This window comes from Scomber scombrus, chromosome 2, assembly GCF_963691925.1.
Source record: "Scomber scombrus chromosome 2, fScoSco1.1, whole genome shotgun sequence".
NCBI lineage: Eukaryota > Metazoa > Chordata > Actinopteri > Scombriformes > Scombridae > Scomber > Scomber scombrus.
The window spans coordinates 18,505,680-18,528,979 of NC_084971.1; the positions used below are offsets into that span (position 1 = coordinate 18,505,680).

The 23,300-nt window shown below is 38.5% G+C and overlaps 2 protein-coding genes and 1 non-coding gene across 6 annotated transcripts; 1 reads left to right on the forward strand and 2 right to left on the reverse strand.

Annotated features, from left to right (window-relative positions):
* Positions 1-546: 546 nt before the first annotated feature.
* On the reverse strand, positions 547-618 carry trnap-agg (transfer RNA proline (anticodon AGG)). The gene has a single exon. It is a non-coding gene; the product is annotated as a tRNA-Pro (tRNA).
* A 448-nt stretch (positions 619-1,066) lies between these two features.
* fam114a1 (family with sequence similarity 114 member A1) lies at positions 1,067-15,968 on the forward strand. Of its 3 annotated transcripts, none has more exons than XM_062429441.1 (13): positions 1,067-1,122; positions 2,696-3,004; positions 3,538-3,622; positions 3,745-3,980; positions 5,359-5,493; positions 5,718-5,870; positions 5,958-6,138; positions 8,127-8,212; positions 9,058-9,288; positions 9,411-9,550; positions 9,654-9,726; positions 13,764-13,817; positions 14,512-15,968. In XM_062429441.1, the coding sequence occupies exons 2-13, from the start codon at positions 2,702-2,704 to the stop codon at positions 14,635-14,637; spliced, it is 1,803 nt and encodes a 600-aa protein (XP_062285425.1). In that variant the 5' UTR covers positions 1,067-1,122; positions 2,696-2,701; the 3' UTR covers positions 14,638-15,968. The 3 variants fall into 3 exon arrangements, with proteins under 3 accessions (XP_062285425.1, XP_062285433.1, XP_062285441.1); XM_062429449.1 differs by lacking the exon at positions 1,067-1,122 and adding an exon at positions 1,134-1,223; XM_062429457.1 differs by lacking the exon at positions 1,067-1,122 and having other exon boundaries at positions 5,958-6,099.
* A 10-nt stretch (positions 15,969-15,978) lies between these two features.
* si:dkey-192k22.2 (uncharacterized) lies at positions 15,979-22,699 on the reverse strand. 2 transcript variants are annotated; one of them, XM_062429467.1, is made up of 10 exons: positions 22,371-22,699; positions 21,506-21,802; positions 20,101-20,433; positions 19,162-19,272; positions 18,964-19,017; positions 18,015-18,050; positions 17,817-17,855; positions 17,684-17,716; positions 17,514-17,561; positions 15,979-16,094 (listed from the first exon to the last, which is right to left on the reverse strand). In XM_062429467.1, exons 1-10 carry the CDS (start codon positions 22,456-22,458, stop codon positions 16,057-16,059), a joined length of 1,077 nt encoding a protein of 358 aa, XP_062285451.1. In that variant the 5' UTR covers positions 22,459-22,699; the 3' UTR covers positions 15,979-16,056. The 2 variants fall into 2 exon arrangements, with proteins under 2 accessions (XP_062285451.1, XP_062285459.1); XM_062429475.1 differs by lacking the exon at positions 17,817-17,855.
* Between the last annotated feature and the right edge of the window lie 601 nt (positions 22,700-23,300).

Here is a 23,300-nt window from a genome sequence, read left to right on the forward strand (position 1 = left end):
GTGTGTGTGGGGGGGGGGGGGTTACTGCTGAAAACATGAATTGAGTTGATTAGTAAGTAATTACTTTATCAACAGCAGATTAAACAATTTTGATATATTTTCTAATTGTTTAAATGATTTCTCATGCAAAAACGACAAATATTTTGTATCCACCTTCTTAAATTTGAAGATTTTGTCTTGTTCACAGTTTATCATATATTGAATATGAATGTCTATAAGACGTGAAAAATGCTCATCACTATTCGTTAAAACTAAAGATAATGTCATCAAATGGCTGGTTTAGTCTGGCCATGAGTCCAAAATCTAAAGATATTTAATTTACTGTTGTATATGACTGGAAGCACGTAATCTAATAAAACACAGAGAGAATTATAACAATTAGGACAACAGCACAAACAGAACAAAGGTTACTCATTAGTCTTTAGAAATACATAACACTTTTCTCTGGAAAGTTGTGATGAGATGTAGATTCCAACAAGTCACATTATTAGTCACTACTTGTGTCATAGGAAAATTATTTGAATGATCTCATAGAGGGAAAAAAGTGGGCTCGTCCGGGATTTGAACCCGGGACCTCTCGCACCCTAAGCGAGAATCATACCCCTAGACCAACGAGCCGCGGTGGAAAGCAACGGACTGCAATGTATTAGAAGATAAATCAAAGGTAGTTTCCCCATTTTTCAGTCATATGGTAGACATCATTCTCAATCTTTCCGATTTGAAATTCAACTACGCAGAAACAAGTCAACTGAGTTTCCCTAATTAAACGTCAATACAGGCGAAATGAGATCATACCCTCACTCCAACATCCGTCTTCGACCAGACTGGATCTACATTTATGCCAAACATAGGCTACTGCATATACTGGACGTACTGTGAAAGTCATTAAAAGTAGAAAACTATAGCGTTGGCTCATAATCTAAGGGAATCCATGAAATAAAAACTGAGGGAAAACATAGACTCTCTTGCCAGCAGGCTGAATTGGAGTTTATCGCTCCGTGTAGCAGACAGTTGTTCCAGAGGCAGGCAACTATCTTGTCGGTCTTTACTCTTCGGCGCTGTCACCTACTGGCCTGCCGACGTGGCGGGGCGGAAGAGGAGCTGCTGGCTGGCACCAAACGGGTGAGCTGCACTGTCACTTTCACAAAAACAAAACTGTCTTTGAGCTTTTTAAGTTTCCTTTGACTGCAACAACTGAAATAAATGCGTCTGCAACAAAACAGGCGAGGAGACGAATACGTTTTGATGAATTTGCTGTAGTGTGGAAGATTCGTTTGTGTTAATCGTCATAAAGATTGTACATAATCTTCCGAATAACACTAATTGTGATATTCGCTTTGAAATAGAGGTGATCTTTGTGGACGGTGTGCTTGGCGTTGTTTTGTATGTTGTCATGCTACAGTAGTGTGTGGATATGGTGTTAAAAGATCCAGAGAAAGCTTTGAGATGCGTAGAAAAGGCTCACAAAGATGGCATCAACATGAAATGAATGATTTTACCAGTTTGAGGGTCACTAGTTACTGTTAAAGTGTTTAACAATACAGGTTATCGTGAGAATTAAGGTAAGTGTAAAATATTGAATGTGTTAGTGCTTCAAATCAAAACAAAATATTGTCAGATTATATATAGCCTAGTCTCTAACTTGTTTTGCAAGATGTATGATAACATATTTGTATTGGGATTGAGAACTATTTAATTACCATCTTGTGAACACAGTTAGTCAGAGATAATGTTCATGACATTTTGCTGCCAGAAAACAGCTTTAAACAAACTTACTGATGATTGAAAACAAGGCGATGACAGTAGTCATGTGCACAGGAATACATCAGTTAAGCACTAGATGGAGATGTTGCACCATAAAGGGAAAAGATGTGGTGAATCACAGTGATTGATTTCCTTTTGCATGATTTTGTTTCAACATTTCACATGTTTGGTGCAAAATACTATACTCCTAATTTAAAAAAAAAAAAAAAAAAAGTCTGCATTAAGTTTCTTAAAGCATTCCAACATTGTGTTCACACTGAATTTGAGTCATGTTGCTTTATGATCACATAATGCTCTCTATGTGTAGCCTGTAATTCCCTTCAAAACAGACAATGCAATGGTGATTCCTCTGACACTATACAAACAGTGATGAGAAATACAGAAATGATGTAAAAAGTTTTTAAAAACTTTCAATTTGTTAACTGAATACTCTATAGTACTGTAAATATAATGTAGCAGAAGCTGACTTAATTACACTTCCTTGTTATATATTTACTACAAAGTCTGTGTTTTTATTCAAGATGTCAAACATTAGATATTTTACTCGCTTAGTCATCAATACACAGTAATCCACAGTAATATTGTAATGCTGGAAATTATAATACAGCACACCAAAACATACACTACAGTAACATGACCTCAATACATTACATCATTTTGACAGCAAAAGAAGGAAATAAGTGTTTGCAAAACAGATTGCATTGATTTAGTGATCTATATGTTAAGTAATACATGTTTGAACTTTGTTCTAACGTGTTGGCTGTATTCAGAGCACTCAACTCAGCACTCAACAATTGAGCCCAGAAAGCCTGATATTGCTGTTTAACCTTTGACGTAAATATTTATGTTGCAGGATAAAGATGTATTAAAAATCTGAAATCACCTCTTGCTCAACTGAAACCACTAAAATCACAGGTCTCTCCACCACCAGATCACCATGTCCCAGGCTGCCCCCTCTGATGCAGACCCTTCTGCAGACACCACCCCCCCACCTGCCCACATCGACACCGACTCCTGCCAGGATGTCCCGGCAGCCCTTGAACCACCCTCAGCCCCTCCGCAGCCTCCTTTGATCTCCGAGAGTTCCCTGCAGTCCACCGAGGAGATGACCACAGAGGACACCGTGAAGACAGACACTTCAGAGGGTCTGATGGAGCCTGCCACTGAGGGTCAGGTGATCGAATGTGACCAACCAGTGAGCTTGGAGGCAGATACAGAAGCTGCAGAAGAGGATGTGGAGGTTTGTAGTTGACATACAGTGCGCTCTGTAACCTGACCAAATCTGGATTAATAAGTCCAAAACTGATATTGATATTTGAGAGATAATAAATCAGATGATGATATATCATCTGATTTTTAAAATATAAATGCACATATGTAAAGATATGTAATGGAGGCATGATGTTTTACAGTTTAAACTTCATAATATAAAATGAAATCAGTGCACCGAAACAGTAAACTTATCTGGGAATTTAATCATATTAAGTTACTATAAATAAATAAAAAACAGAACAAAAAAATGTATGTACATATACTTGAAATAAAAAATAAGGATCAGATATACATAAAATGCTGCCTATACAACTTGAAAAAAATATCTAAATAATGTTGGCCCATATCGGACCATTTGAGGCCAGTAACTATGAGTAGTAACTTTGTTTAGCTCAGCAGCTACTGCAGTATTTCCCTGTAGCTCTTTAAATTATTCATACAAAATTAATGGTTTTTTTTATTAATACTGTAATGTATGTGTGCCTGTGGTTGTGTGTGTAGGGAACACCTCAGGAGAAAGGAAAAGGGTGGGGAGGTTGGAGTTCCTGGGGAAAATCTATCCTGAGCAGTGCCACCTCCTCTGTGGGTACGTTACTTCTTGTTTTCTTTCATCCATCCATTTTTTTTCTTATGCCTCGTCATTACCCCTGTACACATGACCTCCCCTCATCCCTGTGATTACTTATGTTTGTGTGTCTGCATGGACAGGTCAGGGTCTGACCTCAGTTAAGGTGAAGGCAGGAGAGGCTCTGCGTCTCCACAAGACCTCAGTAGGAGAGGAGGCGAGAGAAGAAGAGACAGATGAGGGATCAGAGGTGAAGAGAGAGGCACAAGGGGAAAGTGGAGAGGCTGAACTGTCCACCTCCGGGGAGTCTTCCTCTGCTAGTACTGCAGCTTCTAACAGGGGCGTCTTCTCCACGATCACCAACGCTGTGCAGAACACAGTGAGTGGACACACACACAGTTGAGGTTTAAGGCAGCAGCTGGCTATTGTTAATTAAAAGAGTACCTACAGTTTAAATCTACAACTCACGCAGATAAAATATGCCTGTCAATACTTATTTGGTCACAAGCCTGAGTAAAAACTGTGCTATGTCTAAATCCCTCCATATTTACTACAAAGTGCACTATATTTATTGTCTGGCATTTTATTTGAGTTAATTTACTATATATACATAGTGAAACAAAAAAAAACAAAAAAAAAAAATAGTGTCAAATGTAGTTTCTGCTAACAATTCCACAATGCAATGAGCATCATTTTACAGATATGCTAAAGCAAAATAATGAATACATAGGGAGTAGTGAGAGATATGAACAAAGCCCAGATGTAACGATTCCAATTAAAAATCTGTGGGACTGTGCCATAGTGGTTGCTACTAGCAACAGAGTGCTCACCTGAAACCAACTGCTGTTGGCAGAATAATACGTTAGCTACTAAAAATTTTAAAAAATTGACTTACTGTGTCATCATTTACACTTTGAAAGTGGGTTATTCAGTTGGGTGCAATCTGCAACCTCGCCACTAGATGCCACTAAATCCTTCACACTGGTTCTTTAAACTGCTATGGACCTGTGCCACTAGTGGTTGCTACTAGCAACAGTTCACCCCACTGCTTGTGACAGAATAATAAGTTACTGTGGTAAATAAAAAATTATGAGATAATAGTTCAAAAAAGTTTGACATATTATTTTTATTTATTATTTTACCTGAATATTTTTATCATCCCTATTTCTGTTTGTGTCATAATATGCACTAATATGCACTGTAGTTTACTGCGTAATGAGCAGCATATTAAGATTTCAGACACTTCATCGTCATCCTGATCATTTTGCATCATCACTGACAGCTATAGTGTTGCGTGACTGTAATTTTTGCATCAAAATATATAACGCGTTACATTTAGGGATTGTTATTGTTTGAGAAAGTAGTGTACGTGCCACGAGTGCAATGGTTTTCATTCCATTGTGGGAATTTAGAGGGTATCATAGTGCATCACATTCACACTCAAAATTTGGACACTCAAGTAAAATAGCGGACAGTAAATATTGTGTACTATATAGTTCAAAGTGAGTGATTTCAGACACACAGTCATAGTAAGTCAAGGTTTAGACTTAGTTCCTCATTTTGTCACAAATATCTTTTTTGAGTACAATTCAAAATTTTGACTTTTATTTGTCACAGTTGTCACTTACTACCTCACCATGTCCACTTTCTAGGTCACTTTATTGTTCATTTCTTTAAAGTGGGTTTTCCATACTTTTCATAGTAATTTGGAGTTTTTTCCTCTGTCTCGCCGTCTTTGTCTCTGTTATCTCTCTAAGGGAAAGTCAGTGATCAGTGGAGGTCTGGATGCCTTGGAGTTCATTGGAAAGAAGACCATGACTGTTCTTGCTGAGAGTGACCCGGGTTTCAAAAAGACCAAGACCCTGATGCAGAAGACAGTTTCACTGAGTCAGGCACGTTGAGGCACACACACACACACACACACACACACACACACACACATGCAGAGCACTCAAAGAAAATCTATACGTCTCCTTCTATCTGATAAATAATGTAAAACTTTTGTATTGTGTGTCTGCGTGAATGGAGTTATTTGGTGTTTTTCAGTGGAAATCCACGTTCTGTAATTCATCTTAAATGACAGCTGTTGTATTAATGATACTCTGGGATTTTTCAGATGTTGAAGGAAGCCAAGGAGAAGGAGCGGGCACGTCTGAGCAACCAGCCAATCAGCGCACCCACAGCTCACTACGGTATTCTGTTTGACGACTACCAGGGCTTGTCACACCTGGAGGCCTTGGAGATCCTGTCCAATGAGAGTGAGGCGAAGGTAAGATGCATGCAGCCACTAGTATGAAGAATGTAGATTACTGTCTGTTTTTAAAATAGTGTAGATAAAGTCCTGCGCTGCTCTCAGGTCCAAGCCTTCCTCTCCTCCCTGGTGGAAGAAGAGCAGGACGAGGTGAAGAAGGAGCTGATTTTTATCAAGGACATCTTCATCAAGCAAGAAGAAGGAGAGGAAGAGCAAGAAGGGAAAGGAGGACAGACGAAGGATAACGGTGATCTAAGTTCCCAATTACACTGTTCTACCCCCCTGTGTGAGTCACCCACACCAACGAGACCTCCTGGAGGTAGAGGGGGTCCCTGAGCACTGACCCAGGATCAGTTGGCCCTAGTTTACCCCCAGTTTCAGCTTGAACTCTGGGAAAGGGGACACAAGTCCCTATGTAGGATCAGAGGCATCTATATCCGAACTGTTATTTCACTTTGGTGACATTTTTCTAGTCTTTTTAGTCCGTTATGTCTTTATAAGGTTGGTATCAGAGCTTTACACAGACATAGAATAGTGGATCAGGAAAAAATAAAATAATTACATATGATGGAAAATAAAACAAAAAACTTGTTTGCACTAAAACCTGAATTCTTAACGCCCAGCAGGTGGCGACTCAACTGACTCCAAAAGTCTATGAGAAAATGATCCTATTTCTCACTTGATTTATTACCTCAGTACCTACCTTCCAAACAGGCACTTTATTTTTCTTTGTCAAAGTAGTGTTATAATCACTACTTTAGCTGTGAGCAGGACCTTTTTATAAAACCTCTGTTTTGTTGGTGATTTGATGCATGCAGCTGCAGGCGTTTTAATGCAAGATGCTCCCAAATTCAAATTATCCTCCTCACAGCTTGTAATACTGATACACGTCACTCTCACAAGTAGTGATACAGAATGATATTGTGACTTCTCACAGAAAGAAGGCGACATGATGCAGCCTGACTTCAATGACAATTTATGAAGAAGATATTACACAGGCTACTGTAGACTATAGTTGAAATCAAAACGATACAAAATCAAAAGATATTGTAGCACTGAGATTTGACTCTCACATCACTCCTCCTCATCTAAAAAGCAGGACAAACAATTCCACCACCCAGCCGCAGGTACTTTAGGAACTGTACAAAAATTGCTGAAAGGGGAAGGGGTTGCTGGATCTAGAGCAACAACGATTAGTTGATTGATCCCCAACTATTTTGATAATGTATGAATCATTTTAAGTCAATTTTGAATCAATCAGTCAATATTTTTTAATCTGTAAAAAATTAGCTGAATCAGTGACAAAGTGGTAAAAAATGTAGTCAGTCTCTTTTTTTGAATACAAAATTGCTAAATATGCAGTTGATCCCTGTAAATTTAATCTCTTTTTAATTGTCAAGGAAGTCAGCGTCAGGAGAAAAACAGCAATTACAGTTTTTGAGACACTACAGCAGGGAAGATGAGTCCTGACACAGTGGTTTAAACAGCACAGTCCCTCTCAACATTTTCCTTATGTTTGGACAAAGATAGAAAATCCTGTTGCTCACAAAAATGACAATAGAAATATGCAAATATATTTCTCTTTTTTGGAAAAGCCTCGAATCCTAAGGGGCAAGAAGTGTTGCAGGGCATGTCTTCCTGATATCCTGTATTATTGTCTGTGCAAAAGAAGAAGAAAATGTTCTACCAAAGTGAAATTCAGTGTTGAGAGGGCGCAATGTCACTTCACGTTCTGGTTTTGTCATATCTCACCAGCCACTTGTCACATTAGATTTTAAAAATTAGGCATACATTTCTACAGTGTGACAGGCACCTTCAGGCACTGTCACAGCAGTGTAGAGTTCAAAGCAGGTTGGTGTCCCCTAACCTAGAGGATTTTACGTAGTTCCTGATCCAGTGCTGGTGTTCAGGGACCACCTACATATTCACATCACACCACAACTTCAAAACAAAACCAATTGAAACAATCTATCACATCCAACTTCTCATTAAAATCTGCATGTGTGCTGAACACTTGAATCTATCAGTGTAATTTAGATACAGATGTTTGAATTAATTTGGCACTAAAACAAGACTCTGAAGTGCACCAAATCGTGTGTGTGTGTGTGTGTGTGTGTGTGTGTGTGTGTGTGTGTGTGTGTGTGTGTGTGTATGTGTATGTGTATGTGTATGTGTATGTGTATGTGTATGTGTGTGTATGTGTGTGTGTGTGTGTGTGTGTGTGTGTGTGCGTGTGTGTGCGTGTGTGTGCGTGTGTGTTTTTATTTCTGTTAGCGGCTGACGGCGAGGAGTTTATGAGTGTTCTCACCGAGCTGCTGTTTGAGCTTCATGTTGCTGCCACGCCAGACAAACTCAACAAGGTGACTCACACACACAAACACACAGAGATTGGTTTTACAGACATTTTGAGAACCATCATTGACATCTGGATGTCAACTAATTTGAGAGATGCTGTACCAAATGTCATTATGAGCAAAAATATAATGACAATAAAGATGTCTAGCTCTATAGAAGAGGGCCCACTTCCTCTTTAGATTTGCAGGGCTCATTCTAAGGTAACAACAACACATCAGTTCTTATTTTCAAGTGATTATACACTAATTAAAACGTACTGATGAATATTATACACAATTTCTGCCAAGTTCGTCCTGCTAGATGAGACTTAATTATACACACTGCACCTTTAAACATGTAAACAGCAGTTGACAAAATAATCTCGCCACGTGGTCCAATCACTAGCTGTCATCTGCCGTTTCCAAGGTCAAGAATCAACTTTCAGTCTCAGTGAATTTCAGGCGCTGATTATAAAGTTACTTCTGGTTTATGCTGATCATTCCAAAGTCTGTTAGAGCGCATAATTTTCATTTAACCCTCACACTAAACTTCATTCTAGATCTAACTTTAACTAGTGAAATATAAAAATGTAAAAAAGCAAAATGAGTCAGTCTTAGGCCCTTGTTTGAAATTTGGCCTACACGGGTACAGAAACACACACCCTTGAACTCTGTGTCAGTATCCACTCCCTCCAGCTGCAGTCCTGAAAGTTATATAAAAGTTATCACCTTTGAAGTCCTACTGCATAATCAAATTCACACATATAGGACCTACATTACCATATAATCGTGTATATGCATCAAATTAGCATAAATCAAGATGGTGATCTCTCACCGTGTGGACCTGATGGGTGGTAATTATGCGTCTCCAGGCTCGGATGAGGGCCCATGATTGGGTGAGTGAGGTGGAACAGCCTGTCACTACGGATACAGTTGGCAGGGAAACGCAGGACCAGCCGGGAGGAGAGGCCTCGCCTGGAGAGAACGAGAAGGAGGAGACGAAGAGAGATGGAGAGGAGCAAGGGGAGCAGAGGAAGGGAGAGGAGGAGGAGGAAGAGAAGGAGGAAGAGAAGGTGAAAGAGAATGACCCCAGATCTGTAGAGGTGAGGTCAACTCAACACTCAAATCAGCAACTGTAGAGACTTTTTTCTTTCATTTTTTAATTTAACCTCCCTCTTCTCCTGCTGTCACCTGCTGTGCGTGCGTGTGTGCTCTTCCTCTGCAGGCTGTCTACCTGTCATCAGTTGGGAGTCTGGCTGAAGTCACGGCTCGCAGTATTGAGCAGCTCCACAAGGTGGCAGAACTCATCCTCCATGGCCAGGAGCTGGAGAAACCAGCCAGAGACCAGGCACACATCCTTGCCAGGTGTGTGTGTATGCGTGTGTGTTTGCTTATGGGAGACAGTGTGCACTACATGTGAGAGGGGCAAGATTTGTTAAAAAAATTACATTTTCATTTTTCATTCCAGGTTGACATGTGCCATGTGCACAGAGGTGGACTGTTTGGCCAAAAAGTTTTCTGATATGCTGCTTCTTGTTGGGGTAAGTGACAGGGATTGAGTGTGTGTTTGTGTGTGTATAGTGGGGGTGTTAAAGTATAAGTGAAGCTAGCTTTATTCTATATTTTTCTTTTTTCTCAGCAAATTCCAATAAATACCAACACCAAAAATATGATTGTCTGTCTCAGTACTGCCCGACTTCCTAGCCCGGTCTGTGGCTCTCAGCACCACACCAACTGGCAACTACTGAAAATGTAAATACTTGAAAACAAGCCATATGTAGTTGAAAGACATTGAAATGCTTATTTTATTGCCTCCAAGACAGCCGTGGCCGAAGGCATTATGTTTTTTTGTCTGTCCATCCCATTCTCTCATGAAGATGTTATCTCAGGAACGCTTTGAGGGAATTTCTTCTAATTTGGCACAAATGTCCACTCATGGATGAACTGATAAGATTTTAGTGGACAAAGGTCAAAGGTCACTGTGACCTCACCAAATACATTTTTGGCCATAACTCAGAAATTCACGTGCTAATTATTTGTGCTAATAGGATCAAATGACATTTGATATCCAAAAGGTCAAGGTCAACTTTACTGTGACATCATAATATTCTGCAAAACCCCCTCTGTGGCCATTATTGAACACCATAACTCAGGAACAGGAGGGTAGATTGTGACCATATTTCAGAGTTGGTTGGATACTGAATTGCTGACACTAATCTTTGGTGCCCACATTGAAACTGTGGTGATTTTATAGACCTTCAGTGCTGCCTTGTTGAAGATGTGTGTGAAGCATCCACATTTTAGTATTTGTGGCATTTTTACAGCAGCATCCATATCTGAAGCATCGTCTGCTGTCATGGCTACAGCTTTGTGTTGTATCAGAATTTTTGGCCAAGAATGTGAACAGGAGGAAAATACACTTAATACATTTTAATAAATTCCTTCAAAGTCTTTACTACAAATATTATATGAGTTTGGACAGACATTGATGTAAACTGCAACTTGACTGGGACAACAGAGAGGCAGTATATCTAGTTTCTATCTGTAGTTACTGAAGTTCTAATCCTGTAGCTGTTATTTCTTAGTATAAATCAAATATATATATATATATATATAAAATTTAAAAGGTTATTATATTTATATTATATTTAAAAGGTTTTTAACAGTTTTCATATTAAATGCCCTCTTTTTTCCTCTTTCTGTAAAATGTAACACATTTTTGATTATTCAACTTCAATTTGTAGATATATTTATCCAATCAAATGATTGATTGTGATTTGGGGCACCTAGCTAACACCTCCTATCAAAAAAACCACACTTGACTGCTTGAGAGCAATATCATAATAAAAAGAGTATGTTTGATTATTTGTGGGCAAAAACTTTGCCTTTATATTTCCAATGAATGTGGTTGAGGTCTTATTTATTAGGGCCCGAGCGCTGACCAGCGCGAAGCCCTATTGTATCTGTAAGGATTCTTCTTCTTGTTATTTTTCTTCTGACAAAATGATGGCCTTTTTGACAGCCTAAATGTGCCCCAAAAGTCACTAAATTTTGCACACAAGCTAGACCCAGCGAAAAATTTGATATTTAATGGTTTGCATAAATGGGCGTGGCAAAATGGCTCTGTAGCGCCCCCTTGACAAATGAATAAAATTGAGCCCCTCGCCACAGATTGACATAGACAAACGAAACTCGGTACACATGTACCTTATGTCAAGACGCACCAAAAAGTCTCTTGGACCCATACTCTAACACCAACAGGAAGTCAGCCATTTTTAATCAAATTGTCGATTTTAATGCCGATTTTGGCATAGTATTTGAGCAAACTAGTCCTAGGGATTTTATCACACCAACTTCAAATTCGCACAGAATCATCTTGAGACATTGGAGATGAAAAGTTATCAAAAGCTTTTTCCCCCGTCATTCCTGGTTGCCGTGGCAACACTGCGAATTTCGATGTCTCGCCATGAAATTTCAAACCCTCATAACTTGACTCCACATGGTCTGGGCTTTTCCAAATTTCATATGCTTGTTCAGCGTCCCGGTCTGAACACATGTACAGTCTCATATTTAGTGACAGTCATAGCGCCACCTACTGGCAACAGGAAGTCACTTGCTTCATTCTTTCATTAATTACTCCCAGAATCTTAAGTATTTACAACTGAAATTGACTCAGCTGAGACATAAGACCTTGGTGATGCTACATTCTGCAGCTCATGACCCATCATCAAATACTGTTGCCATGACAACACATTCAAAGTGATGAAATACGATTACAGTTTTCAGGGGCAAGGGATGCCTCCACAGTCACAAAACGTAACGCACACGTCTGGAGTGGGTGGATTTAACATCCTATATACTTCAATGGGATGGGCGTAACTAAACAGCTCAAGAGCGCCCCCTTGAATATTTCAAAATCTAACCACCGCCTACCGAATGAAATTCGGTAGGTTTATGTATCATCTCCAGACATTTGTCATTTGGACCCATACCCTAAGTCCAAAAGGACGTCGGCCATCTTGGAAAAACTGCTCAAGTTTGGGGTTTCTTTTGGCCATTTCCATGCCTTATATTTTAACAAACTCCTCCTAGGGATTTTATCCAACTGACCTCAAACTCGCTCAGAAACATCTTGAGACATTGGAGATGAAAAGTTATCAAAATCTTTCTAATTACTCATACCTGGTGGCCGTGGCAGTGCCGACAATTTCGATGCCTCGCCATACAGCAGGAAGTCCTAATAACTCCTCTACTACTCTACACTACTCTACACCGAATTGATCGCGCATGTAGAGGGTCCCGCCCTGAACACATCTATACATCAATACTGTGTCATATCCACAGCGCCACCTACTGGACACAAGAAGTCTACGCATCGTACTTTAACTAACTCCTCCTAGAGATTTAATCTGACTGACCTCAAATTCGCTCACAACATCTTGACACATAGGAGATGAAAAGTTATCAAAATCTTTTAATTACTTATTCCGGTTGGGCATGGCAGCGCAGACAATTTCGATGCTTCGCCAAACAGCAGGAAGTCCTTATAACTCTTGCAGACATTGTCCCATCTACACCAAATTGATCATGCATGTAGAGGGTCCCGCCCTGAACACGTCTATGCATCAATACTGTGTCATATACACAGCGCCACCTACTGGACACAGAAAGTCAGCCTCATATGACAAACATTATCCGATTTATATGAAATTTACAGGATGTGTTCTCCACATCATACACTACAACATGACATATAATTGGTGGGTGATCTCTAGCGCCACATAGTGGACACAGGCAGTGTGAGTTAGCCCCATCACACAATGTTCAATAAATGCCTGGGTGCCAAGAAGTCTACGTGCCCACTGTGTCTGCCCTGTGACTGCGGCATGCACCGACATGCACGTACGGCACTTTTCGCTGTTTGGGGGTGGTGCGTGGGGGGCGAGGGCCCGTTCACCGCTGCTTGCAGCTTTAATTCATTTTATTCTTGCTTGATTCCCCTCTGTATTCTCTAAGCTACACCCATGTTTGGATGATCCAATCAAATCTGAAGGATATGATTTGATACCCTCCCCACATGCTGCATTTCACTCAGAAACACATTAAAGCTAAAACACTGTAATTGCTGTTTCATTGTCACTAATTTTAAAAAAAGGTTCCGATTTTCTAAAACAGCGGGGGGCTACAGCTTTCCTCAAAAAGGTGTAAATAGTGCATTTGTTTGAAGCTATTTTTAGCTGCGGATGAATACATTTTCTACAGTCATGTTATCATTTGCCAGCAACAAGACTGACTCCAAATAAACTGGGAATGAAGAAACATGTCACTGTGTGCATCAGTGCGGCTCATTCATGTGTTTTTAATAGTTTTAAACAATGGATGGAATATCAGGCTTTGGCTACACAGGCCAACTGTGTTGGTTTTGTTTTATTCATGTGGTTTTTATAAATGTTTGTGTTCATAATTGTTTCGTGTTCTCTAACCAAACCAATGAATTTCAATGGAGACATTGAGAATTATGATTCATCTTACATTCTCACACATGCTGCTGCATCCCATCTCTCTGTTTTTCTCTCAGGGCCAAAAGAAAGCAGAGGAGTTGAATCCGCTGGTAGATAGCGTGCTGCTAGAGGTGAGATACACAGGTTTTTTCCCCTCAGATTATGAATAAATCAAGTTAAAATTAATACAACTAATGACATAGCCATCCTAGCAGTGAGTGACTGCTAGACGTGTTAATAATCATTGCAATGATTTGATAATTTTAACACTTGGATGAGTTAATGGGGAATGAGGTGTGACATGCACAAGATATTTACAATTAATTAATTAATTACATATAGTAGATAGAATAGTAGATAAAAAAAATACATTTTTAACACTGGTATTATACTTAAAACACACTTTATTCCAAGTGCAATCAGTATTTTAAATAAAACAAACTGAGTTGCAAATATTTCTCCACAGCATTTTCTGTTTTAATGTTTTATGCCTTGTTCCAGCAATTTTATTTGTATTCTTTACTATTGTGTTTTTTACTCCAATGGTGTTTTGTTATCATCTATATTACATTTTACATATGTTTTGCTGCTCATATGTTTTGACAATTTTGCACTCTGGACGATAAAGCTGTATTATTTTCCATTCTACTCTATACTATAGACAGGTCTAGTATTTTCAGACTCAAAGTAAATGGTAAAATCAGAAATAACCTCTTTTCCCTCATTTATACTATACATTTTCATAAAAAATTAAATAATAAAAAGGATGACAGTGATTATGATGGTGATGATAGTGAGTGAAGGTCCTGGGTGTCTTGTCCGCAGGGCTCCAACAGTACCACATACATCCAGAATGCATTTCAGCTGCTGCTGTCCGTCCTGCAGATCTCACACATCCAGAGCCAGAACTGCCGAACTGCCACAGAACCAGAACCACAGACACGACACTAACATACACATACACACATGGCTAGCTGCTCACCCGCTTGTCTTAATGTATCTGTTGTTGTACAGAGAAGTTATACAAAATAGACTATTCCAGACTAAGTGCTTATAACTACATTATGTACCATAGCTACAGACAGAATATTTTGTTTATATACATATATATAAATATATACATACAGTATAATATAATCTTGAAGATAACAATTTAACAAACAAGTACATGTAGAAATGGTCCACATGCAGGTTGTATGTGTGTCACTTCCACATTGTATTTCTGATTGTTATTTTGTCTGTTCTGCAGTTAATAAAAATTTAAAAATTTTGCTTTGAGGAACCAAACTGTGTTCAGAGCTGTGACTCATTCTGTCCGACCAACAAAAATGTATTTTCTATTATCTCCAAAAACTGAACCAAAATCACAAAAGTGACTGATTGTGTTGGATGGACTCTACATTAATATAATTAAGCTTTCTTTGCACTCCTTATAGTCCTTTAGTATTTCAACATTGTGACTGACAGTAGCTGAAATGTTTTAAATTGGTTAGAGTCCATTAGCCAGTATTACTGTCTATGCTACATGGTTTACTTTTTTTTTAATGTTAAATTATATGAAGCAACACTACCTTACATATACTCTTATCCAGTTTGATTTGAAAGGGAAAAAAAGAATCTTTACACAATAACTTAGAAAACATTTAGTTGACCTCTGTGGATCCATTGAAGGTTTTATGTAAATGAATTCATCTCTAATTATGTTTTGTTAATCAACACTGTCTCTCTGTGGGTTTTTTGTTATGCTTATACATCCCAAAGAAGCTGCTGCTGTTTTAAATTCTTCTTACCCTCCTGAATAAATTGTTTTTTGCAAGAAACTAGATGTAAACACTTATATTCCAGAGGTGTATATTTTCTGTATTATTTTTCCTCTTTTCCTTGAAAACCTGTGGAATTTAAATTATTCTAAGGCACCACTGTTTTTTTTGAATATCCACTGTTAAATTGGCTCTCAGCATCCAGCCTACAGCTATTTAGATCTCTGGATGATAAAGTATTCTCTTCCCCTCCTTCCTTCAGCTTCTCCCCTTTTAAAGATACATTGATGTGGGCAAAAAAGTTAAGCTAAGAAAATATTCAGTCCTGTCATAATGTTTTTGGCTCCTTTCGGCTATGGCCAGATGGTGTAAGGCTGTTTATCAGCTGTGCTTCTGCCTTGGAATACAAAATTATTTGTAACGTGGAATGAAAGCCAATTAATTTATTTAGGTTTGGACTGTTTACTAATGTATTAAGACAGTTTGAGAATAAAATGTTGCAAATAAACAAGTTAAACCATATGTATGTGTTTCAGATGTTTTTATTTTTCCTGGAAGGTGATGCAGTCATCTCTATTTTGATTCAGTGTACATAAAGTCAACAGGCTTGCTAGGATACGGATGGATGGCTGCGATGATGCAAATTTGCTACAGAAAAGGACAGAAAAATGTGAGACGTTTAATGGATAGCATGTTAATGGATAAATAAAGTTTGATATTCTTGGCAGTAGACATATTGGCTCAGTGATAGAGAGTAAGCTATGTATGTAGCATTATATCTGCTAAGTATAAGGGTACTGTACAGCAGGGAATTAGCTTATCTTAGCACAAGGGCTGGAAACAGCAATAGCCACTAGAATGGCTTTGTCCAAAGATAATCAAATCCGCCTCTAGTACCTCTAAAGTTTGTTATACAGTATATGACTGCTAGATGTGTTAATACAAGAAACAAAGTGCAATAACAGATATCCCTTTTATGGTTATCTGCCTGGACTATTTCTTTGCCAGGTGCAGTAAGGGGTTGCCTGGCAACGGCTCAGAGCCAAGAAACATTTCTGCACTTAATAACAACTCTGGAAAATGGTGAATTGTTGTTTTTACACTAAGGTCTTAAAAATGACATACATTAGCAAGTTTAATATTTGATAAACTGTTAAACATTTGCTTTAAGCAAATTTTATAAAGGATGGGTTCACAAGTTATGTCTTAAAACAACAGTCAGCTACCCAAATTAACACTGAAATAGGTTTTTCTTGCCATAATCATTCCTCCTGTTCATACTGGCCATTAGAATATCCCTTCATTATGCACATAAAATGAAAATGATGGGGGCCAAAATCCACAGTCCTCCTGTGTAAAAAGGTACACTTGCTTTTCCTTATTTTCAGTCATATAATGTTACAATGTGGAAATGTGGCCAAAGTGTCAAATAATGAGGTAAATGTATGTAGAAGAGTATAAAGCGACAGCATCAGACTGCTCTCTGCTGGGTTTCCAATGTTTTTTTTTCTACTTTCAGACCAAGCTGATGTCTGCTTGTGACAGATTGTCCTTTACATGGTCATCTTCTCCATGCACAGTACGCAAGTTCACTGCTGTGCTCCACTAACATTATTTTTCCATGGTGTTCGGGGTAGTCATGCTGAGCCATGATTCGAGTCAAGCTGGCAAGCTGTGAATGCTTTTCCATTACACAGCATGGCAAAGTAAAATAGTTTACCTGTTGGAGGTGTGCTGGTTTTCTGCACCTCTTGATCAGACAGTCCCAGAATAAGAATATAGAGCTGGAAATGAGTATAGGTCCTCTATAGTATGAACAGGGGAATAGTCACAGTGAGGAAAGCCTCTTTTCAGTGTTTACTGTATATGGACACATGAATATTGTTTTAAGACAGACTTGAAAAATTGTGAACCTGTCCTTTAACACTAGAACAGTATAAAAGTTGGTCTGAAAGTGAGGGAAGGAGTTTGGAGAGTATTGTCATTATGAGTTCAAACACATTTAAATATTATTGACAGCTAGAATATAAATTCAGCTAATGATTGTTGCAATACGTGTACATTTACCAGTATAGCACAGGTCGACATTTCCATCCATCAGAGTTTCTATGTCATCTGAAAAAATGTACATGAAGTCTATTAACAAACACAAATTCACAGGAGTTATATAGTTTATAGTTCATGTACTTGTGATCTGATTAATTTCTCTGAATGTGTTGAAGTGCCTGTGTTCCTACCTGGAGTGTCTACCTCTTGAATGGGTGATAGTCCTGTCCATTGAGAAAAAAAAAAAAAAAAAAAGAATAAGAAAAGTGTCAAGGAATGAAACAACCATTTTAATTCAAACCATGTATGTGTTTGAGAACTGACCGGACCAAGCCCGGGACCCATAGATGTGAGGGATCATCCCTTGTTGGACAGTAACAGGGAAATTAAAATACTATACCACTCAATATACAACATTTAAAATTATGCCACTGTAAATCACAACTTATGAACATAAAATATGATTAAATTAAGATGTAGGGTTTGAGTTAACAGGGTAATGTTGTGTCTTTTACCAGTTACCTTTAGGAGCGTTGATTTCTGTGTACTTTTCCTTATCTAGTTAAAAGACAAAACAAAGGGTTATTGTATTACCTGGAAATAGAGAGCTAAGCTTGTGAAATGCAATTTATCTGATTATTCAGGAACGAGAGAGTTGGAAATAGAAGGAAGGAAGTTTGTTTTATGAACAGCTTATGTATATATAGACCTGTATAGATTATAGTTTGCCTTTGTGGTGTTGGATATTGTTGGCCTGCATTGCCATTGAAACAGATCACTGGCACTCACAGATCAATAGTGCTCTTAATTATTGTGGGCAAAAACAAACATTTCACAGCTAGAAGTCATCATCTGTGTAACCAGAACAGCAGAAATGGCAATTTATATACAAAACAGGTGAGGTTCAAACACCAATCAACAAAGAGAATACATAATTGCATAATAGGATCCATCTGTGAATGAACCACAAAGATACGGACCGCTCCTCGTGAAGGTGGTGTGACCACAATAATCAGAGAGAACAATGACTGATGCTGATTGGCGTTTGAATTGACTGTTTAGTGTATAAATCCCTATTTCTGCTGTTTTGACTGATGATGGCTTCTTGCTGAAACATGTTCATCTTTGCCTACAGAAATGAGTATTGATCTGTGAGTGCCTTTCTTAAATTGTTATATTTTATATTTTTAAAATTGTTTTTATGTGTGTGAATGGATTGTTTTTGTGTGTGTTTGGAAACTTGCTTGCCAAAAATTGCTCCTTGAGAGACAAGAGTGTTTTGAATTGTATTGAATGTTACAATATTCAATATTAAATAGAAAACGAAATTTTAACAACTGGGAAAAAGAAGTGAGTATAAAGTGTGTATCTGGGTTCATAATACTGTTGGAGACAGACATAAGGGGAAATGTGAAGTAGAGCAGAAAAGTCAGAAGACACATTAATTCAGAAGGCACAAGTTTAAATTTACCATTCAACTGCTGTCCAGTGAGGTCATAAGCAAGAGGGCACACCTTTGGTTTTCCTAACAGAAGGGAGACATTTTAAGATCACTAAAACTAGTCAAGCGGACAATACGTGTGTGTGTGTGTGTGTGTGTGTGTGTGTGTGTGTGTGTGTGTGTGTGTGTGTGTGTGTGTGTGTGTGTGTGTGTGTGTGTGTGTCTTACTGCAGCAGCATCTCTTCCAGTCGATTTGACTGAGCAAACTTGTAACTATAGTCAGCAGCAGCACACACAGCAGAACCAGCCAGAGCACCCTGAACATACACCGCCACTCATCTGGGTCAGAGGTAGGAATTTAAAACAGAGGGATTTTGGAAAGAAAAATGTCAAGGCCTTTAATAACTATTATCTTTTATTACTGAATAATCTGTCAACTAAAATCACGTATGCAATGCCAGAAAACAGTAAAAAAAAGAAATGCCCATTAGAATTTTCCAGGTGAAGGTGTCTTCAAATTGTTTCTTTTCCCAGTCCCAAACCAAAACATTAAATTTACAATATCATAAAACAGAGAAAAAGAGCAATTTTATACAAATTTTAATATGGTGAATGAATTAATCAACTTCTTGTTTCAGTTCTGACCATGTTTCCATCATGATATGTGAAAATCATTATAAAGTTTAAATGGAAAATATGGACAAGGCATGTGGAAATGGGAGACATATTTCAAGTTAGAGGGATATCCAACTTTTAACATTGCACACTGGAAAATATGACTTAGTTATGAGGGAGTGTGGGAGCGCCAAACAGAAAGACACAAAGCTAAAATCAATACAGCCTTGGAGATACAGTGAATTGAGATGTACTGTAACTCTCTTAGAGTCTGATTGACCAACCAGAAGGGAGAGAGAGAGAAACAACGTCACAGAGAGTTAAGAAGAAGAATTGAGTGAAATTCTTTCTATTGAAAAAAATGGCCCAATTGTGGATAAAAGTTAATTGAAAGAAATTGGATCAGTTTCACCCGAAATGAAAACTGATTGGCCAGTCTCCTAGTGTTTTATTGTCTTTCCTCCTCTCCTCTCCTCTCCTCCTCTCTAATCTTATAGTGAAGCCATACTGACCACACTTGTAACAAAGAAGCTCTCTCATCTTGACACCAACCTGTCTGTGTCCGATTCCATGGCAGCTTTTCCTTTGCTGTTGCAGTTAAAACTGTTTGATTGGCGAGCCAAAGGAGACAGCGACCGTGACTGGCTGACTCTGAGGTGGGTGGGACAGGGAGACAGCAGTAGAATGCCTCCCTCTGCCCTTCATCATCCTTCTTCTTCTTCTTCTTCTTCTTCTTCTTCTCCTCCTCTTCCTCCTCCTCCTCCTCCTCTTCAAGTGGGTAGAGGTGTAGGGAGCTGTGATTACTGCGTCCGTACAAGGTGAAATTAAGGGACTCCACATCTTTGAGTTGAACTTCTACTGACATCTCAAGATAAACCATTATATCTGTGGATAGATGGATGCATCAGTGGATAGAGAGATGGGTTATAGATACTTTAAATTACTTGAACAGGACCGCCATGCTAACAGCTCCAATGCTGTAAATGCCTTGTGAAAATGTTAAACTGAAATCATATTTAATCATGCCTCTTTACAGGCAAATGTAATGTCAATGTCATACAAATTTTAAATGTATTGTTAATAATTTTATATTATTATGACCAAACAGGACCAAAGTGACATTTTCAGGTATGTTTATATGCTGTTTAATATGCTGCAGCTGAGCAGCTAATTAGCTATCTAGCCTGCTGACATTAGCGGCAGGACAGCTAACATGGGTTGTTGTTCAGCGGTTGTGGCTCTTGTATTGTGTAGCAGGGTGCAATCAGGCTCAGTGTGACCGTCTGCTCTGCCAGTGATCTAAGACCACATTATCACTTTATTCAAGCTTTGATTTGCTGTATCAAAATAAGGTATCCAGCTTTGTAAGCAGATGATGTGACAGCATTTAATCTAAATAATGTAAAAGGAGGGACAATCGTGAAATAAAACTCTTTAAAATATAAATTATTCCATTTTTGGTTACTTTTTTTTCTTTAATCAAAGCAGAACAAGCTATTAATGTTGCAGATATCTATATTGTAGTAAACAAACTTTTAATTTCATACTGATTTAAAGCAGTTATAATTTTGACCATGTTCACCAACTTAGGTTCATGTGTTAGCTTACTAACATTTTCTAAATGGCACTGAAAACTAAGTACAGTTTAGGTTGTACACCTTAGGGGAACATTATTTGTTTTGCAGGTAGACATAAATAATAAAAAACATTAAAAATGTTATCTTTATTTTAATCTTATGATGGCGCATTATATCAAAAGTCAGTGATTAACTACATTTTTAACTATTCATCCTGAGGGGGGCATACACGTCTGTGCCAAATTTTATTGCAATGCAGTTTTTAATTTATTTGCTGAGCAATTGTTGAGATATTTCCATCTGGGCAACAGTAGTGCAGTACATTGGAGCCATGCTGTTACAATGGGTAAAAAGCTTATCTTTAAAACTTTGTGAAATACCTGAAGACGACATGTTGCTGTGTAATTCTGTCATGTCCATATCTGTCTCACACATGAACCAGGTCATCTGTTGGTCTTCACTGCCTCTCCTGGAGTCTGACAGAGGATTTGTCATGTTGGTTTGACTCTCTTGTGTGCAGGCCTGCTCCCATTTTTCATCTCCTGGAGTCTGAGAGGGGTCGCAGATAACCTTTCTTCTAACCTCAGCATCTCCAATCTCGTCTTTTTCCCCTTTCTTCACCTGATTCTCTTGTTCACAGGTTCGGTAGGGCAGACAGAGGAATTTAACTTTTGATACTGGAAGGAGACAGAGAATGAACAACATAAACATTCAGAAAGATTTCACAGTTGGAGACGATCAAAATGCTCTCAAGTCAAGAAATCAGAGCAGGATCTCAAAATGGAAGCTGTTGCCTCGAGTTTATCTCTGACAGACAAAGAGAAACAAGGAAAGACATAGAGAGGAGGAGGGAAACATAAAAAGCAAAGCCATTGAAGCCAGAGCAAGCTGCTCTATAAAAGAGAGCTTTTCAAGGCAACATAATGCGGAAACATTTTCAATGCAGCTGTCAGTCAGTGTTGTATGGCGCTATAATTGGCAATGAATTTTAGCTTAGAAAGAAAGGCAAGACAGCGGTCGAATCAGAGTGAGTCTACATGATGACTTCAAGTTCTAAAATGTAAAGTTTCAAAAACACATCTAAGAAAACTGAGCCAAATCTAGCAGTTCTTTCTTTTTAAAGCTTCAAATAGCTCTGAACCATACATTCAAACAAGCACACAAGAATACAGTGTCACACGTCGCACAAACACATGGCAGACAGAGTGGAGAAAACTTTTATGTGAAGCTGTTTGGATGACCCACCTCTGTATACCGTAAAGAATTCTGGGAGGCAGAGGATGAAGATGATGATCACGAGGATGAGCAGTTTAGTCAATGCTGCTCTTACCATGGTTGCACCATAGGATCACACACATACACACGCGCTCCTTCATACCGATATGGGCATGACTTGTGGCCCGTGGTATCTGCTTCCTTCTTTCGTTTCAAACAAACATATATACTCACAGCCTGTCTCTTACCATCAGACTAGCCTTTGGTAGAGTTTATGAAACCCTTACACTATCTCATATTTCAAGTTGAGGCAGGCGACAACGCAACGAGACACATGCACACAATTTGCAGCAGCTCAACACTTCACTTCCTTTTACACTTCCTGTAATTTTCTCAGAAAGTGTAAGAAATGGAGAGTTGCAGTAACAACAAAGATTTTCTATCAGCAGAATGTAAGTAGAAATGTTTGGGTTTGTGGGTTTATGTGAGAGACATCATGTACACACCAAGGGTCCTCTCTTGAGAAAAGATGGTTAAACTTTATAAGAAACTTTTTAAGTGAGACTTTAAGACCGTGTGAACTGCAACTCAGAGATAGATTTGTGTGTTTGTTTGTGTGTGTGTGTGTGTGTGTGTGTGTGTGTGTGTGTGTGTGTGTGTGTGTGTGTGTGTGTGTGTGTGTGTGTGTGTGTGTGTGTGTGTGTGTGTGTGGTTGGTCTATATCAGTATAGTGCGATCAGCTTGTGGTTAAGAGAGTTAAGAGTTTCTGTCTTATTCTCAGTTTTTACACATAGAGGTGTTCTTCTGATACTTGATAAAAGAGAAAAAAACAGGTTTAAAACTCCTGTGGTCCAGGATTATTAAAGTTTTGAAATCTCCATTTGTTTTTATTTTTATTTAATTGATCATGTAGTTTTATTTTTTATTTTGAGTAACTGACTAGTTTTAGTTTAGTTTTTA